A 19,115-nucleotide genomic window follows, 5' to 3' on the forward strand; every position below is an offset into this window, starting at 1 on the left:
TAGACCAAATTTTTTTGAAGGTAGTGAAGTGAATGAAATACGAGAAATCTCTGTTGTCATGTAAAAGCTGGTACAGAGTAAGTTAATTTACTTCAGGACTGCTCTGGACTGGCTCCGCTCTACACGTGAGGCATTTACTTGTGGCAAAGCAGCATAGCAAGGGAATCTATCTGTGCTCAAGTATTTCACCTGAAAAGCCTAAAAGGTTCCAATTTGATTGCAGCTGCTCTGCAAAACAACAGCTTCAGTGGGAAACACTCGAGGCATTACTTTTGGATCAGAACTTCAAAGAAAAGTTTCTCATGATCATTTGTTAGAACATCAAGGACCTGAGTAATTACATATCTAGTGGAATCCCCACCTACAGGGGAAAAAAACCCAGTCTGAAACAGAATATATTTTGCCTGTATTTAATTTTGTCTCAAATAACGATACATTATTTATAAAGTCACAAAAAGTAGTAAAGTAAGATTTTTCTGTGTGTCTTTTTATTTATAAGGAATTGAGTTAAACAAATGAGATAATTAGGAAAATTAAGGATAAAAATATTGATTCCATATGAGATGGAGACACACATGGCTACTCAGGAAATCCTGCTGTAAGAAATTACCAAAGCCAGATTACCAGACACATGTCTGCTAAAAGATTAAATGAATCCAAGTTGGAACTGCTCTTTCTCAAGAAACTGGGAGCTTTCAAACCACCTCCTTCCAAATAATTCTAAATTCCAGCTAGGTCAAGTAGTTCGAGCTTCTGGCTCGAAGTCAAGCCTTCAATCAGTTTTCGGCCCATTTCTCTTCCTGCTTCGGTAGACATTGCCTTTTGCCAGAGCTTCAGCAACAATCCTCCTTGGAAAGAAACACAACATGACAGTGTCAAATTAGCATGGAGCGCATGCAGCTCGCGGCATACCAGGGATGAAGTGCACGTCTGGCAGCAAGCACTCGCCACTCTCCTGGGGACAGTGAAATGGAGACAAAGCTGGAGCTTGCCGATGGGGTGATAATTTCCTACAAATGTGTAGGGAGACAGAGACCATTCATTCAGCTCAGAGTCCTTTGTACTGACAGACAACGGGGTTTGTTCCCTTGTCACCAGTGTTGCAGGTCGAAATGATTGAAGACTTAGGGAAAGGTCTTGGTCTGCCCTGGCACATAGCTTCGTGGTTTATGGAGCAGTAGCCTGGGAGTTATAATCAGCACTGTCTCCATTTTCACTCTGAAATAAAGAACTTTCTGCCAGCTAAGACCTCAAGCTAAAGAAGGAAATTACCCTAACACTTTTGTCCAGGCGGTAAGCAGTGGCTCTCTAGGAAGTGTGCCTGGCCAACCCAGCCTAGCATTAGCGCCAGTTCGCGGGATAATCATTGCTTGCTCCTCACTCCACTCAGTGCTCATCTTCATAGTGGGTAGAGGGGAAATCTGAGGATAAAAAAGTCTAGTGGAAAACCAAGAAGAGTTTATTCTCCTCTTGCCTTTGGGTATCAGTGAGCGGCAGAGCATAAAAAGTGGATCTGACAGTCCATGAGCAGAGAAACTTTAGAAGCAGCACAGCACTCTCTCGATACAGCTCCTGCTGGAATAGCAGGGGCAACTACACAAAAATAAAGAGTGATCAAACACTGAATCAGGAAATCAAGCCTCACTCTGGGTTGGACAGGGTCCCGTACTGGGAGGTACTAAGACCCTACATCTGCTGTTGAAGTCTGCAGTACCAGTAGAGAACCCTGTATCTCACAGGATGTATTTAAAAGTTTGAGGAAGCTGACTCTGCAGAAACAGTACATTTTGTCACCTGTGTTTTGTAGCACTAAGGTAGGGTCTTCCAGATCCCTGCTGAGGCTGTGGATCCAGATGCAGTCAAATTTATTTTAAAGCTCCTTTTTCTGATCTGCAAATCAGTTACCAGGCTGAATTAACTGGCATTTAATTCTCAGTTGAATTCAAAGCTCATCCCTTACAGCAAAGTCAGAGAAATCTCTCCCCTGCAAAGCAAGGGATTTCAGCTATGGAATTCATTATGGCTGCACCTGCATGAAATTTAATCTCTCCCTTTCCTTCCATCTATGGTGTTCAGCATCCATCCTTTCCTCTCTCCCTGCAGTGCTGTCCTCACCTGATGTGCTACCCTGGTGCTCTCCTCCCTCCTTGCTGTCCTTCTGGCTATGCTTTTCCTTGCTGTGCCTCTCTCCCTTCCTGGAGGTATGTCAAGAAACCCTGAATTGTGCCATAGACTGCCAGGCACAGGAGACAGATCTGTTAAGACCCTTATTCAGATTCCAAAGGATAATGCCATGTGAAAAATGTGAGGGAAGCGCTCTGTGATAGGAGGATGCTCTTTTGTAGCACTGAATAACTTTATTTCACATCTCTTTCAGCTTTAAATACAACTGGTGAGAGAGAGAATTTTCAGTGAAAGGTACAGATGGAAGAAGAGGATCACAAATGCCACAGCTAGGCATGTTAGTTTTTCAGTGTGTTTTTGCATTCTATTTTCATTTAAAGATTCAAAATAACTTTGCTTCATAAAGGTCAAACAAAAATAGCCAACCCAGCAGTATCTATGAAAGAACCGAATCCTCAGGAGCATGTAATTCTGTGTTGCACCACTGGATGGTGATGCACGACTAATTTTGGTGAGTACAATGAAGGCACCATTGTTGGAGGATGCAGTTTTACTGGGACAGATCTCTGTTAAAACAAAGACTGAGGCAAAACGAAAAACTGAATCCAGAACACTTGTGGACACAGAAATTGTTGCTCATGAAAATTTACCTCTTTTTTTTTGTTCAACTGGTCTAATAATTTCATTTACAGCTTTAATGGTTTCAGATTCAACTGGTGAAATACAAAATGCCTGTGTTTTTAAAGTTCCTGTGAAAACTGGGAAAAAAGAGTAAGATCATCTGCTCCAAAAATGCTTTTTTCTCACTGAAATTCCTCATATTGTCGGTGTTATCACACCAGCATTTGCTGTCTGGTGTGTTGTCTGCTTATGGTTGTATTTTTAACTGATTTACCGTTAGTCCCTAAGATGTGTTTATACTACTTTATATCACAAATCCACTGTATTGGTATGGAGAAAGGTATGTAGAGAGAACAAGATATAAAATATCTATGGACTACAGACATTGTTAGGTTGGGCTCATACCTGTTAATTTATTTGCTTTGTAAAGAGCTCTCAGTGATACCAGGACCTTATTTTGCTGTGGACTGAAGTCACTAATGGAGGGCAGGACATCGCTTTCAACAAGCATCCTCTGGGGCAGGAAAGCCTGGAAGTTGTTTGTGGTCGGTAAATCTGTACAGAAGTGTGTGGCAGCAATGAAATCTACAGCATTAGCCCAGTCTCTGCCAAATTTTGCTTCTGGATCAGAGAGATATTTCAAGCTGAAAGAGAAAAGAATTAAAAATGTGGCAGATAATTGAACTCTCGTGTAGAACACACTACTCAATCATTTATCCAAAAGTTTTTGTTCAGTATAAAACCCTGAGGGGTCTCAGTGCCACAGTGGCTTAAAACCTCCTTCAGTACTTTGCACCTAATTTCTCCTGGCAACACTGCCTCTGCCCAGACTAAACACAGCTCCTGAATCAGGCCCTGGCTCCCAGAGGGGAACCAGCATCTCATTTTAAGCCCAGTCAGACTGGTCATTGTAGTTTGGGCAGCCATCTCTCCCTGGTCATCCCACACTCTGAGAGAGAAGAAGGAAGAGCAGAGCCTAAAGAGTAGACACCTGAAGTACAAAACCTCATGCAGACTTTGTTGGGTTACTATCTGTGGCATTTAAGTAAAACCTTGTAAAATGAAGGCCTTGTTGCCTTTGTAAAATTATGGTTCAGGCACGTTACTTCAGCTAGAGGACGACTGTGAGAGAAGTCCGTGAGAAGAAACGCAATTAGTTTTTACCTGTGGAATGTAGTATCAACAGAAGCATGAAAGTTAAACAACAGAAGGAGAGAACAGCAACATAGCTGCACTTGTTATTTTTCTGAGTGCTTGAGTGCTTATGCTATAGGTAGCCAATGGTAGTATATTGAAGTTAATAACAGCCGATGAGTCTCCTGTAGTAGTTTAGCAGCCAGTGAGTCTGTAACACGTATGATAACATACAAAAGGTGTATAAAAGAGGCTGCTTTGTTTAATAAATGGCTTTTTGGCCCTTTGTCTGAGGCACTGTCCGTGTGTGACCACCCCCACAGCAACAACTATCCTTCCAAAGAGGCGTGGAGATGGAAAGATCCTCCTTAGCCACCTCTCTCATCCTCTTACCTGTCCTGGAATTTGGGGAGTCCATAAGCAATGGAGGTTGTGTGTGCCTTCCACATGAGACCAAGGGCATCATCCAGTTTGAAGGAGGAGAAGGTTGCAGAGCTCATAGCTTTTTCTTCTGTAGATAACAGATACTGCAGCAACAGGAGCAAAAAGGGCAGAGAATAAGAGGGGAGGTTTAAACCTTCTTCTTTTTTTTAAATTTATGCACATACTTCACAAAATAATAGGTTTGATAGCTAAAGGAAATTGCATTTGAACAGTTAATGGTAGTTGCTATTCTTTGACTTCAACATAAACAGGGTTTTATCTACATAATTTTGGGATTTTGTTCAATGGACTCTTGTATCTGAGTGCTATGGAAGATTCAGCACTGAAATACTGGATTCCTTGAAAACTTGTCTATATTCTTTTGGCCACAACTTTCTGAAGATTTTCAGAAAAATAAGAAAATTATCCTTAATTATTATCATTATGGTTATTTGAGGAGTAGATATTTTACAATAATTTCTGAAACTTGCTGCAGAGGAAAAATGATCTTATGAAGACAAATCCAGTCTTGCTCTTAAACTATCTACCTTCACTCACAAGAGGGACTTACAGTTTAAGCTTTCTGATCATTATCAATTGACTACCAATAAAAAATGTTGACTGCAATAGTCTAGCTGTAAAAAATAGTTATTAAATCCATGCAGTAATAAATATTGTCATCTTTGGGATTAGAGAACAGCTGAGTGAAGAGGAAATAGAATATCTACTTGCATAAATAGGTGTCCTTCTGAATAATGTTTCAGCGTTTTCAAGTTTTCAGATGTTTAAAGGAATAAATGAACCCTATAAAACCAACCCAAGGCCACTTCTTAAGGGCAGTGTTCCATCTCACAGGCTTATTTTTCATTACGAACATAAGCAGTATTGGAAGAATACAAATATAATTATATACAAAGCAATGTCTTGGGACAGAGGCCAAAATACAGAACTATCTCAAAGGAAGAAAAAAAATGCTTTAACTTGTAAAAAATCCTGTCCTACTTATCTCTGACTCACTATATAGTATGCTTTTCATTTTTTCTCCTTGTTTTTTTCATATGAAGTTGTTATTGAAAGCAAACTAAGCTCTCTGAATCTTAAAAATTACAGTAGTGATAGTTTTTAAAGCTAATATTTTGGCATAATTTCTAAAAATATTGAAAAAACTTATTTACTTCAAAAAAGGCCTTCCAGTCATCCATGAGCTTGGGCATGTGAGACCAGCAGTCTTTAACACTGTAACAGAAATCATCTTTTTGCTCCTCTGGTGGCAATATTTCTATCTCGTACGGCAGCTGCCCAAAGAGGCCAGCCTCCACCGCCCCCAGAAAAGGTATGATAGCCAGGTAGTAATTCATACCTGTAACAATAATTAAAAGGCAGGAGGTGTTAATCACAAGTGAATGAAAAATTCCCACATAAGAAAATGAACTCTCTCCCACACCAAATGAAATGGTTTCAAATCGCAAAGTAATACAACTGTGTTCAGCAGTGGAATATATGTACTGAAATGTAGTAATGATGACACTTGTATTGATTTAGATATGATTCGTAATGTTCATTTATGTATCATCCTTTCAGAACCTTGCAACCTTACACTGTGCATTACTTTGCAGGAAAGGAAAAAACTAATGGAAAAAAGTTGGATCTTTACAATGTCATGGACAGGACATTAAAAGTCTCTCATATATCACTTGCAAACTAAGTATAGAAAGACTGAGGGGTATTCCACAGGTGTTGTTTTCATTTAAAACCCCTCTTCTATGTATCCTAGACCTATGAGAAAAGAAAAGGTGATATTTGATTGGAAAATAATATTTTTGCTTCTAAAAATATTTCACTTACTGAAAATTGCTCCAAAATTACAGTTTATCTGTTCAGATCTATTTTATCATGATGGCTTGCTTTTGTCTGATCCGTAAGTTGGAGCAGTCAGATCCAGGCTGTAGGAAACTCAGTTCTCACCTGCGCCAAATCTTGTCCCCAGTGAGAGTGCCCATAAGGCTATTTGATATTCCTCTCTTGAAAGGAGGATTTTAAGTTGTCCCTCTTCATTGTGTCTCCTTTGTAGATATGAAGTTTAATAGCTTTCAGTGAAGAAAGCCTGAGGACCAGTTGTTCTCCCTCTTGGGCAGGTGCCTCTGAGCTGTTATGCTGTGAATTCATTTGCTCCTACTTGGTCTCAGGCCACAGACTGCACTGATATTTTGTATGAAATCCCAGCAGTGAGGACCAAAATCATCCAAACCGGAACATCTACCATGTATCCCTGTCCTCCTAACAGGAAGCCTTTGCTTCATCTCGTGGGGAGAAGACCAAAGAACAAAGTTCAGCAAGAAGGAGTGTGTGTGTTGTCTATAGCTCAGCAGGGACTGTGTCTGCACACCTTAGGAGCAGGACTACTGAAGGAGCTCGGTGTATTGCTCTAAGGGTGAGATGAAAAAAGGATGGAGCAGAATGGAGGTGCTGTGGTCATGCTCTGTCAAAATCGATGCAGATATGAAGCAAAGGATGGAGCAACACAGTGGTGTTGTGATTGTGCTCCACTGAAAACATGCAGCTAGCAGGAACTAAGCCAAAGGAATGAACCAGATGGTAACAAAAAGCTTCATTAGCTAGAAAATATATCTTGCTTTTCACACTCTACATATGCTAATGACTCAAGCAGCACATCAACATGATATGTCGCCAGCTGTAACTTTACCTTTTCCCTCAAAGGAAGTAATATAAACATAGCTTAAGTGGGGAGGGAGGTCAGAGAAGACTCCGCCATAACTTCTGGGATCTGTCAACAGGCTGAACCTGTCTTCTCCCCCAGAGGGATGATTATTGGGTAAGAACCTCATTCTATGTAAGCTAAATTGTTATCCCTAGCTAGAGATTTGAAGCAATATACTGATTAGAATTAATCAGTATATTGCTTCAAATTCATTTTTGCAATCAGTTACTATCAACAGCAATCTCTGAAATTTAACCCCTCACAGTGTTTGACTATCAGCATGTTTGCTAATAAAGTGTGTTATTCTGTAGAGAGTTTAGTGTGAGTCCTTCAAGGGCATTGGGAGAGGAGTGGCCAGCAGTGGATAACATACTTGACAAAACTGGAAATATCTACCAACTCCAAGTGGGAACACTGTTGGTGTGTGACCCTAAACAGGTTGGTCAAACCACACTTATTACAGCTGGTGGTGGGGTCTGAGGCTGTGACCCAGGAAGAGATGACCGGTCCGGGGAGATGGTCCCGAAAGGAATCGCCTGCCCGAGGCCCGGTGTCTTCCTCTCAGCTGCTGGCAGAGGAGCCCTTGCAGAAGCTGTCAGCTCTTTAGTGATTATCAGCTCGTGATTCCAGCTCAGCTCTGCAGGGCTGCCTCTAGGCCAAACCAGACCAGAGAGAGAGACGAGAAGGCCCGTGTGGCTGGTTCCGCATGAAGGGAGCTTTATTGTGGGTCCCCTCCGGCGAAGGGAAGCCAGGGATGAGCTCTCTCTCGAGGGGCTCGAGGGAGCTTGCCTTTATAGGGATACAGGGGATCAGCAAGGGGACCAATGGATTACAGAGGGTCTGGGATAGACCAATGGGTTACAGAACGATCTGCATAGGGTCTCCCAAAGGATTGTGGATCTACCTTTCCTTGCCATGACCCAAAAGTAGTCACCTTTCCAGGGAGTCTTGCTGGGCGATTGCAAAATCTTTTATCTCAGCAGACATCCCTCCAGGGCAGTGGCTGGGCATATCCCACACACACTCTGACAGAGTGAGTTGTTCAGTGGGGTCCCTGTAATGGGGCACTGATGGGCTGGTTAGGCACAAGAGTCTCAACTTCCCTTGGGGTGCTGAATGAATACAAATAAAGGGTTCAAGGAAACCCCTCTTCTCATGTGACACATGTCCTGAGTGTGGACCTGGTTGGGAATTCAGATGGAAATGTATGGCCAGTCAGAAGAGAAAAGAAAGGCTCTCAAGTGATGAGAAGAGTGTCTCACTGAGACTCATTGCTAAACTGGGTCATTCTTCTTGTTCACAGTTTTCATGAGAGGTGTTGAAACCTTGATCTCACAAAGTGCTTATAATCTTTTAAGTGTGCTTGCCTATATTATATATTTGCACCTGCTTGAGTGTCTTAGAGGGCAGAAAACAATGCAGGAGAGGACTATATTGAATATTACTCTAGTCAAAAAAGACTGATGTTCTTAAGCAGTTAGTACTTCAAACACCCGGGATATATTAAATGTGAGTTTTGGTTTAAACTCATTCCTGGTTTCATGTGACTACTTGAGCCAGAGAGGGCTGCTCTGAAGGCCAGCTAAAAGCATTCATACCCTCAGAACACTAAAAGACATTCCCATGAAATCTCAAAAACTTTGCTGCAATAGGGTAAATCAAGGATGAGTTTATACATTTTCTGGAGGCAACAAAATGGATATCAAGCAAACATGCAATATTTAGAAGTAAATAAAGAGCAGGAATTTAAACACTGAGAAAGTAAAGGTGGTGGTTTCTATTCCAGGAAAGTCCCCTGCTTGCACAGGGCTGTGCAGTGACCCTTGTTACTTGTCACTGCAAGGGACAGCGTCCCACAGAGCACCTAGTGCTATCCAAACACAGAGATGGAAAACCAAAGCTGGAATGAGTATCACAGTCAGATTTTACCCTAGATTTACATTTTAAACTTTATCTATGCTTATGTCTTTGTTCACTTGAAGATATACACATTTAACCACTAACTCACAGCCTGAAGTTTCATCCAAAGGGCCACTGCAGGAAAAAAGTTCCTGTGGCAGGGAAGGGACAGAGCTGCTTGCTGAAACCTGCCGACAGGTCTGGGGAAAGGGGAACTTACAACAGGACATCAGGGAAGCTGAGGGAGCAAGGGACAGAAGTGATGGAGGGAAAATATGCTATCGGAAAAAGAACCAAGGGTGTTACAAGAACCACAACGATTCCTGCTTGACATTCTCTCACAAAGTTTGAGTTTTAATGTGAGCATCAAAACTGAACAAATCTGCTCTGGAGTAATCGAAAACTGCAAATATCTACAAATACAGATACCTGTCATGGTCTTTACCACATATTTTTTCATAAATTTTTATAATGTAAACATTTTTAGGGCTGCAAATTTGAATTTTTTCCCTCCTTCCTCAAATAAGTATTCAAAATCAATTAACTTTCATTTACTCACACTTAGGTGTCTTGATGCAAGTTTGTGATGGAGAATTATTGAAATTATATTGTAATAGAGAAGTGTAAGGGAAAGAAGTATTTTGAAATGACCTTCTAGGACACTAATTTATTTTGGAGAAGAACAGTGTAATAGCATATACTTACAGGACCACCAGCTTCTTACAGATTGACACAGGTGTTCTCCATTTTCATAGACGCAGGAAGTCACACCAGAAGGATCTGCTAACCTACCTGAATGAATCAAATGAAATAATAAGACAAATACTTTTCAAACTTTCACACAAGAAATCCAAATGAGATTTAAAAAATATATAGGAGTAAAGCATGCGTGACTTTTGGTCAAAGAAGCAAAACAATTACTGTTGTTTTGCTTCATAAACTACTGTTCCTAGAGTAGTTGAGTTTCTCAGTGCATAGTAATTTGATTGTGTTTTACAGTTTGCATTATCCCTCACAGTAAATGCATTCTGTGAATTTATGGAACTGTTTGAAACTGGGACATCAGCGTATTTTTACAGAAATGTAAATATACATTCACATACAGACATAAGCATGTGCATAGGTGAGGCATCATTTCTAATAGATGTAGGGCTGCTGGTTCAGGAGAGCTGCCTAATGAGCAGAACAGCACAAACTAAATGTGCTACCAATTGTCTCACCTAATTGGGTCGTGTGATACAGAATCACTTCCAGTTTAATCATGCAGACAAATGTGGCCTTACTGTGAAGCTAAGCATGCAAACGTTGTTGTAACTAATTAGGAAGGTTTGCAAGCATCTGTGCTGTATGTAGAAAACATGCAAGACATTTCACAATTATTCGTGACAGAATATTCTACTTTAAATATTGTACTTTAAGCATGTGGCATGAAGAAATAGCCTAAGTCCTAAGAGAATACCATGCATGTACATTAAGTGTTGTCATGCAGAGTGTCAGGAAGTCTGCTTTAAGTGCATGACATGCAATTACCATGGCCTTGTGCAATGAGTTGAGAAAAAAATTGCTCAAACTCTGCCCTGCAGTGCACTTGCTCTCCGACAAGTCAGCTGAATAATGACAGTGTCATTTCTGTCAGATTAGCCCTAAACCTCATTACCAAACCAAATTTTCTGATCCTTTTACTGAAGAAAAAGAGACGATCATGAACAATGTGCATACAAATTATCCTAATTATTCTCCCTAGCTGACTGGGCAGAGCTTGTGCTTTGGGGCATGCTAGCTACTCAAACCTGTATCTTTCAGTAGCCAAGCACTGAGACCATGAACTTGCAGTGATAAGGATTGCAGTTCGACCCCTTTTTTTTTTTTTTAAATGATGAGCATCTTTTTTTAATATTTAAAGAAAGATTCCATTTTTCAAGATTTTACTTCAAAAGAGACTGCAAAAAAATAGTCAGCAATAGATCACTGGTGCGCAAAGGGGATGAATGGGAAGGATAAAGGCTAAGAAGTAAAAGAAGACAAAATGTTGCAAAAAATTGTACATGAGGTTTATCAAGTATTGTTAGCCTGGGTGTTTTGGGAAAATGAAGGGTTCCCAGGCAGTATCAGTGATAATTATAAGATACGTAGAAGTTAGAGCTGGAAGCCTTAACTGCACTTACAGGTCTCCACAACATTTTTGTTGGTTCTGCTCTCTCCTATTTCCTGTGCTTAACATGATTTTTATTTCAGTCTTCAGGTCTACCCAAGCTAATCTGTATTGACAGTGCCTCCCAGCTGTGTTTTCAGCAATTATGTGCAACCTCATCAGCAAGATTTCTCCACCATTTTTTGTGGAAAGGTTGTTACTGAGAATGCTAAATGTAGTTATTCTCATGTTGTTGATGAAGAACTCTGAGCACATTCTCCACTTAGCTTTAGACTTCTTTTAGCAACAGTTATCACTAAATTCTCCTTCAAGTGTTCCTTCACCAGATTTGCAGTTCCCTTATCTTGTAATGTAACATTAAAAATTTTCATTCTAAGCTTTGCTTTTACAAAGGGAGTAAATGCATTTCTGGACTTTGATAAAACAACAGTTACATCATGAAGAAAGATATCAAGTTAGCCTGACACAATCTACCTTTGATTCACATAAGCTGTGCTTTATCCCTTTTCTCTCTTGTTCCATGTAATTAAATATTCTTCCCTCTGTAGTTATTCTAATATCTTGTCTACTGCGGGTATAAGACAAATAAATATATTTGTGTTCTCATCTCATTTTTACTTCTTCTTAAATATAGGCATAAACTTTCCTACTTTTCAGATATACAATACCACATGAATCTTTCTTAAAGTTCTTGCTCCTGGATTTGTACTTCTGTATGTGAAGTGGGGGTAGACACTATCCTGTTTCCTCAGTTTCTGTAGGTAGAACTCTCAGTTTAGCTTCACCTTCCAAAGGACAGTTTCTGCCTCCACAATCTCTTTCCTAACAGCCATGCTGTCTCAAGATCCTTGTCTCTGCTGTAAATTTAGGCGAATAACTGATTTCATTTTATATCCTTGAATGGATTATCGCAAATCTTTGTACCACTCTTATTAACAGCTTCACTTGCTCTTTATGGTTTATACAGAACCATACCCATAAAAGTATTCTCTCAGTAACACAATTTCAAGACCAGACAGAACTGTTAATTCAATAATTTTTGTAATATTTTCAAAGTTCTGTTGTCTTGCACCATGAACGCAAATCCTGCTTTTGCTTGCCCAAGCTTCTTATGTCGATATACAAGTGCTTCAGTCATTCCTCACTAATCCATCCCACCGCCTATCTGGGTTAGGTTTAGCCCTTTGCTAACCTCACTAGTGTATGTAGCAGAATCATGTCGTTCTTTGCCCCTTATCCATTTATTCTTCAACTTCTCATATTTTTTTTCTGTAAAACTCTTTTCAGCTGTGTGATATTTCTCCTTTTAGTATTTTTTTAACCTTCTGGTCATGTAAATGCAAAAATATATCTCTTTTGTCTAAGTGCCAGTCCTATGACTCTTCAGCAGTGACACTACATCTTTACCTGTCTATGCAACCAGGGGGAAATCTTCCCCTCACAATCTGTGTTCCTCATCTTTGCTTGGAAATTGTCACTGCAACAAGGCACATCCTCACTTTGTGGATGAGGCCATACTTCATAACTCCTCCTTTCCAGCAGGTCCTCACCCAACCGTAGCTGCTGTATACAGTCATCTTTGCCTCTGCCACACATAGGGTCAGTTCTCCTGCTGTACCAGCCATCCTCTTCATCTTCTCTTCTTTTTGTATACATAAAGAAGGGAAAGAGGAAAAAGCTTGCCTAAACTCCAGCCAAATTCTTATTTTTGTTATCTGTTTTCCAGCTAGTTTCCTTCTTGTATTTTGCTTACTATCTTGTTTTCCTCATTTTGACTTAGGGATAAGTTTTCCATTCGGTGTGACTAAATGCTGGCAGCCTTCCTTCACCACCAGCTGCAGGACCTCTGTCTTCTCTCAAACCTACAGTGTCACCCAAACCACCACCACATGTAACTACAGGTTACATCCAAAATAACAGGCAGACAGATGCATTTGTTTACACCTCGTTATGACCAGGCACAAGTTCCTGAAAACATCATTGTCTCTTATTTCCTTCTTCCCCCCTTTTCTGGTTGTTAGAACAAAGCAAGTCAACTCTGGCTTTGAATGGAAAACTTTACAGACTGCTGTATGTGAAGTAGTCTGTGAGTGAATGCGTTCTCTGATAAAGCCCCTGGTAAGATATTGCAGCTTTAGCCTTAAAGAACCTTCCACATATGTTTCTGCGTCTGCTCCCCTGGCAGGGACAACAAGCAAACGAGAATGACTACCCTAGACAACAACCAGCTTTTAGGGGATAAACCCTTAGAATCTGGACATAATTTAAAACAAAACAAAATCAAGTAACCAAACAAAACCCACAAACAAGCACAAAAAAGACCCAAAAACCCCAACAAACAGAAGAAACTTTTTGTAAAAAAATATTTAGAAAATAAGGAGGCTACTTCTAAACTGATCATGAAGAATAAATGGAAATAAGTTCTCAGAGGGAAACGTGGACTTTCAAATATCTGTCTTAGAAATTAAACTCAAACCACCTATAGAAGATTGTAACATTAACAAAAATAAAAGCCTATTAGTTAACAATTTAAGAACAGCACTGTAGAATGCATGCCCTGAAATCTGTCTGTATAAACTGAAGCAACTGGGAATGCCTTTTCGAAGATTTTCAGTTAGCTGAAATATTGCCTATCTACACCACAAATCTTGATTCTGACCTCTTCCTATTAGGAATTTTAATAGCTATTGCACAGCAAGGTAAGGGTGTTTCCTTCACTCAGCATTTCTTTTTCAAATTGATATCTCTGTCAAAGTTTACAGGCTAAAAGGCTGTACGGAGTCTGAGGCTATACTGGGCTTGTGAGGCAGAAACTGTGGAAAGGAGGCCTCTAAGCAGGTCTGGTAAACACTTCGCTAATCCATAAGGAAATAATCCATACCTGTACGAAATTGCCACCCATGCTGCAGTGGTAATCCCCAGAGAATATTTCCACTGTTTTGGGGTCCAAAGGCACCAAAATATTTGGCTGAAGCATTTAGCAAGCTCTTATACACTCCCAGGCGCTCTTGATAGTTCCAAGCATTGATGACAATTTTGTTGTCTTTTACTGGGAAATCCAGGAGGTTTTCAGGGGCCAGGTCCCACAGAGGGGGATAGGCATCTTCTTCAGTGACGTGGTTTTCACTCGGTGCCGCGGCAGTCACAGGACTCAGGGTGACAGTCACTACAAGAAGAGCGAGTATGCCAAAGAAGGACCACATTGTGAAGGTTTGTGACCCAGGTGATTGTGGCTGCAGGGCTTTTATCGGGAAAGGTGAGGGCTGGGCAAAAAGGGTGACTCAGATGGAGAAGTCTTTGTCTCCCTTCCGTCTTCCCAGTAGTGACCCTGATGTGGAGTTGCCAGATTAACAACTGTGAGCAATGGTCTGTCCTCTTTGTGGGATCTAGAGAGCACCAGCAGACCTTTAAGATGAATCAATCTAATCAGAAAATGTCCAAATCCATGCTGCCCATGACACATACACACATTTCCAAATAGTTGAGGTGCTAAAATCCGGACTGTATAGTTGCGCTATCAAATTTTCTGTTTTTCACTTGCTGTCAGCTTCCCTTTCCCAGCCCAGTTCCTTCTGGTAAAGAAGGGACAGCAGCGCTATAGATCTCATCTCAGCACATGCACAGTCAGGGTTAGGCTCTGGCTGAGGTTTTCTGAGGAGGGCTCCAGGCGCTGACCAAAAAGCAGCAGTGACATACTGCTGATGCTGCCATTGTCACCTTTGTCTTTTGGCCTTGGGACAACTGCCTGCAGCCTTCAGGTCATGCGTGTTGGAAGCAGCCAGATCAGCCTGTCTTCAGGCCATGTAGCACCTGGATACCTGTACTTTTAGTACTGGTTTGTCTTGCATGGAGATGGTCAGCATTATAAAGTCCTAAGGTCTCCTATTAAGCCTCCACAATCCTGTAAACTCCAAAGGGAACACAGAGGCCATGCCTCCAGTGATAAAATTGGTGTCCAAGTTACACTCCAACAAAAGTGAAACTGTCCAGCTGCCTTCATCTCACTTACTTCTAGGAATTCTAGGACTTTATAATCTTCAGCTGCTTTTTCTCAGATAACCAATGGTTGCAAAAGAACACTCAGCAAACAAACACGTGGTTTGTTATCTCTGTAGTGTTTTGTTTGCATGAGAAAAATTGCAAATGCTGCTTTTCTTTGAAGTAATTCTGTGAGTTTCGGTTGGGCTTTGTGTGCCTAAAGTACCTTAAACCGTGGATGGGAGCAAGTCAAAACTGGCTGCAAACTTCTGATAGTAAATTCAAAAGAAATGTATCACTTTGATTCAAAATTTTCCCATTTACTCTATTTATTAATAAGACTTTCTGGTAAATAGCAGAATTTTTCAATGATCACATAATTTTTTGGTATTATGAGTGATTTCTCTTAAAGTACCTAAGGTAAAGAGAGGTTTAAACTTTTTTTTTTTTAAGAATTACCTTATATTTACATCCTCATGGCAGATTATTTGGTAGTGAACTACTGGTTCTATGTTTGTGTGGAACTTTTTTGTGCATGAAAAACTGTTCTCCTGCTCTGCCATCTAGAAAGGCAAATCCTACTAACACTGATCTGGGCAGGCGTGAAAATATTAATTACTAGTGTAAATGCAAAACCACACTTTTTCAAAAGACTTACAATACAGAATTGAGATAAATTAATGACATAATTCTTGACATATCAAATTTTGAGCTATTTTATAGAAAGAAATTTGTGTTATATACTAAATGGCAAATTACAAAACAAGAGTACATCTACTTAGACCACTTAGTTCCTTCAGTTTTAGAAGTTTCAGCCTCTTGTCTCATTATGGTAATAAAAGGACTTCAATAACCCAATTAATCTTTAAAGAGTCAACAATACTTTTTTATTAATAATAAAAAATTCATACTGAAAAATATTATAATAGAATTTGTAGATCTTACTGCATTTTTGCACTTATCTGTGTGTGCAAACAAGTTGCTGAAGTTTCTGTAAGACTTTATGGACACGAGTTCTCCTTTGAGAAATATCTGAGCTGGTATTTCCAGTTTGGAATCCAGTCCAGTTGGTTGTGCTGTCCTGAGGGGGGGAGAGGGGAGGATACATGCGATGGCAATTGGACTTGAGTGATGTTTATGCTGGGTGTTGAGTCATAGCACTGCTCCATGGATGCCGGCATTTTAAGCAAGGGGAAGATTAAGGAACTGTTAGTAACATCAACACTACTATTCACCCCTCTGTTAGCAAGTACCCTACCAGGTACTCAGTAAGGATGTGCTCATACAGACATTGCAGCAGAATCACGTGCTGGAAAAGACTGTAGAATAACATAGGTGGTAATTTCAGGTCTGATATGTAATTGTTGTCAAGTATCAAGGGAGAATACTGTAGTTTTCACGTGGGCTACAGATTTTACTTCAAGGTAAATGCAGGAAAGCTGATAAGCATCAATTAGATTAGCTGAGGTGACTACAAGAAGAAATGGCAGGCCTAAGCCCCCAAACTATCAAAACATGAAGTTCATTAGTCCTGATGGGATACACTGAGGGAGGAACTGGAAAGCCAGTGAGGAAAAAGCAGCAGTACTCCCAGTGGAATTAATTCAGAACTGACATAGAGTTTTGCAGGTGAGAAACCTTTAGGTAAACTGGGGATGTCACCGTCTTTCAGTCACATAAAATAGCACTGAGAGGAAGGGTTCACCCACTTCATTTTAAGGTAGCAGTCCTAAGAGGAAGAACAATGAGTTTTCATTTAGATGGGATATTGGTACAAGCCTCCCTATCACATGGCATTTTTTTCGTGCCCTGATGCTTCCACCAGTAATTGTGGGTGCCCCTTGATGGTGATCTATTTCAGGGAAAAAAGACTACAGTATAGCTAAAATTATTCTTCATGTATTTCACTGAATAAACTTAAAGCAGTGGATATATTTAGGTTTCTTACTAATCTCTGTTGTTACTGTCCACAGGTATTGTCTTGAACAGACTTTTTATTTATCACAGGCCTTTAATATTTGGCAGAGATGATCTCTCCAGCTTCAGTATCCTCCAGTAAAACCCCTTAACAGGGCTATAAAAAGGTTTATAAATTGCTACTGGTGTTGCTGTGAGTAAAGGTCATCAGACAAACCCTGTGGTCACATGAGTGGACCCAACCACTAATGCAGCAAGACAGGTTGTGGTAAGAGCATCAGACATCTGAGAGGAAATTATACTGTACGTGTAGTGGATCTAGCAGGAGGTGCTGCATCATCCTATCCTGGCTCCTTCATACATCCTTGGACCTAACATTTCTCCTTCTTTGGAAGACATCATTCTCGTGTTGTCTATTAATCCCTTTCTCCCCTCTGCAAAAGCCTTCCTGTGTTCCCTTCTGATCTTGCCTCACCAAAAAGAGTAACCTGTGCTGCAGATCCTGACAATTCAGACTAAATTGTGCTGATTAATCCTGTTGGTGAAGGATGCTTATAATAATATATTCACTTTGCTTCTCTCTTCTTTTTTTTTAGTTGAAGCAATCTACTGAACAGGGCACACACAGTAGAACCAACCCCCCAACCAAACAAAGAAACAAACAAAAACGAATGGTAGGAAATACCAGATTCATGTATGTGGTGGGATTTTACCATATACAGTTTTTGTTTCCGAGATGAAGCAGCATTCTTTCCATGAGGCTGGCTGGGTGGAAGTCTGGCTGGACAAGTGGCCACAAAGGCAAGTGTAAATCCAACATTTCCAGAGTTCCAGTTCATAATAGTAAAAGAAGATTAATTACCAGCAAGATAAAAATATGGATTGAGGAGCAAGCTACACACAAGATGTGTAATGAGTACCTGTGGTGGTGTCCTAGGTGTACTTTCCAGATCACAGTGCTTCAGAGGAGTCGAGACCATACTCAAATTTCCTGAACAGGCCTGCATGCAAGACCAATGTTAAGATGTGCACTTATATATATATACATATATATATATATATACACACACATATGAAAGCAACCAACCAGCCAATAAAAAAACCACTTATCAGACCCAAACCAGGAAAATTTGAATTAACCTTTAATTTTCATTTTTATAATGGTATTATGGAAATATATTTACTTTAGAGGTTTGTTCAGATGATACCATAACCTTCACATCTTTTTGTTATCTTAAGCTTTGAAGGTGAAGGTGAGGCTGATCACGGAGCCAGGTACCTGTAGAATTTAGCACCTACAGATCTATGGTCTTCAGCATCGCCTCTTCAACATCTACCACAAAAGACTTCAGCCTTATTTTCATAATGTGATGGAATTCATTCCCTTGAGTCAGAACACAAAAATCCTCCACTCACTGAAACACGTATTTGAAAAGTTGATATAATCAAAATAGAGAGATATATTCCTGAGAACATCTAAGTTGTAAACACCTGTCAAATGGAGAAAGATGATAGTAAATTTTTAATATAATATCTCTATTTTTTCTCAGAAATTGATAATCAAATACAGCCAGAGATTGCTTATGAAGCCAAGGAAGTCTTTTGGCTGCTTGTTTATACATCACCAGGGAAAGAGTAAGCTGCAGCAAAAATTAGTAATATCACATTGTGAGTTGGGTTTATTTTTCAATCTGTCATTAATTATGCATTCATTTATAAGAAAAATAAATTGAATCTTCACTTATATTTTTAGCATGACATTTTAATTAGATGAAAATGAGAATAAGTGGGGATAACTAATTAGAAAAAATCAGCATAATGGAAAAGAGTCATTAAAAAAAAGGCACAAATATCCAAAACAGTAAATCTGTAGCTAGATGTTAGTGCCCAGATTTACTGAAGTATGCAAAATGACTGCATCAATTAGAAACTTGGACCAAAACAGATTTTTTTTTGCCATTTGGAAGGAGTAAACAATTAATTCAGGAATTAAAATAAGCTCTTGAAACTTAGAGACTGCAGAGAAAATTTTCAGAAGACTGTGAACCATCTTCCAGCTGCAGCCATTTTCCTTAGGCTGAAAAATAAAAGGGAGGGGGAGGGGAGAAGCTTTCTTGCAAGAAAGGAAAGGAGAGCTAACAAAAATAT

At 39.9% G+C, this 19,115-nt stretch overlaps 1 protein-coding gene across 1 annotated transcript; it reads right to left on the bottom strand.

Moving 5' to 3' along the window:
- Positions 1-408: 408 nt before the first annotated feature.
- C3H6orf58 (chromosome 3 C6orf58 homolog) lies at positions 409-14,350 on the bottom strand. Its single transcript, XM_010402017.2, has 6 exons — positions 13,954-14,350; positions 9,626-9,712; positions 5,478-5,662; positions 4,273-4,406; positions 3,151-3,389; positions 409-848 (listed from the first exon to the last, which is right to left on the bottom strand). The coding sequence occupies exons 1-6, from the start codon at positions 14,273-14,275 to the stop codon at positions 721-723; spliced, it is 1,095 nt and encodes a 364-aa protein (XP_010400319.1). The 5' UTR covers positions 14,276-14,350; the 3' UTR covers positions 409-720.
- Positions 14,351-19,115: the final 4,765 nt, after the last annotated feature.

This window comes from Corvus cornix, chromosome 3 (assembly GCF_000738735.6).
Source record: "Corvus cornix cornix isolate S_Up_H32 chromosome 3, ASM73873v5, whole genome shotgun sequence".
NCBI lineage: Eukaryota > Metazoa > Chordata > Aves > Passeriformes > Corvidae > Corvus > Corvus cornix.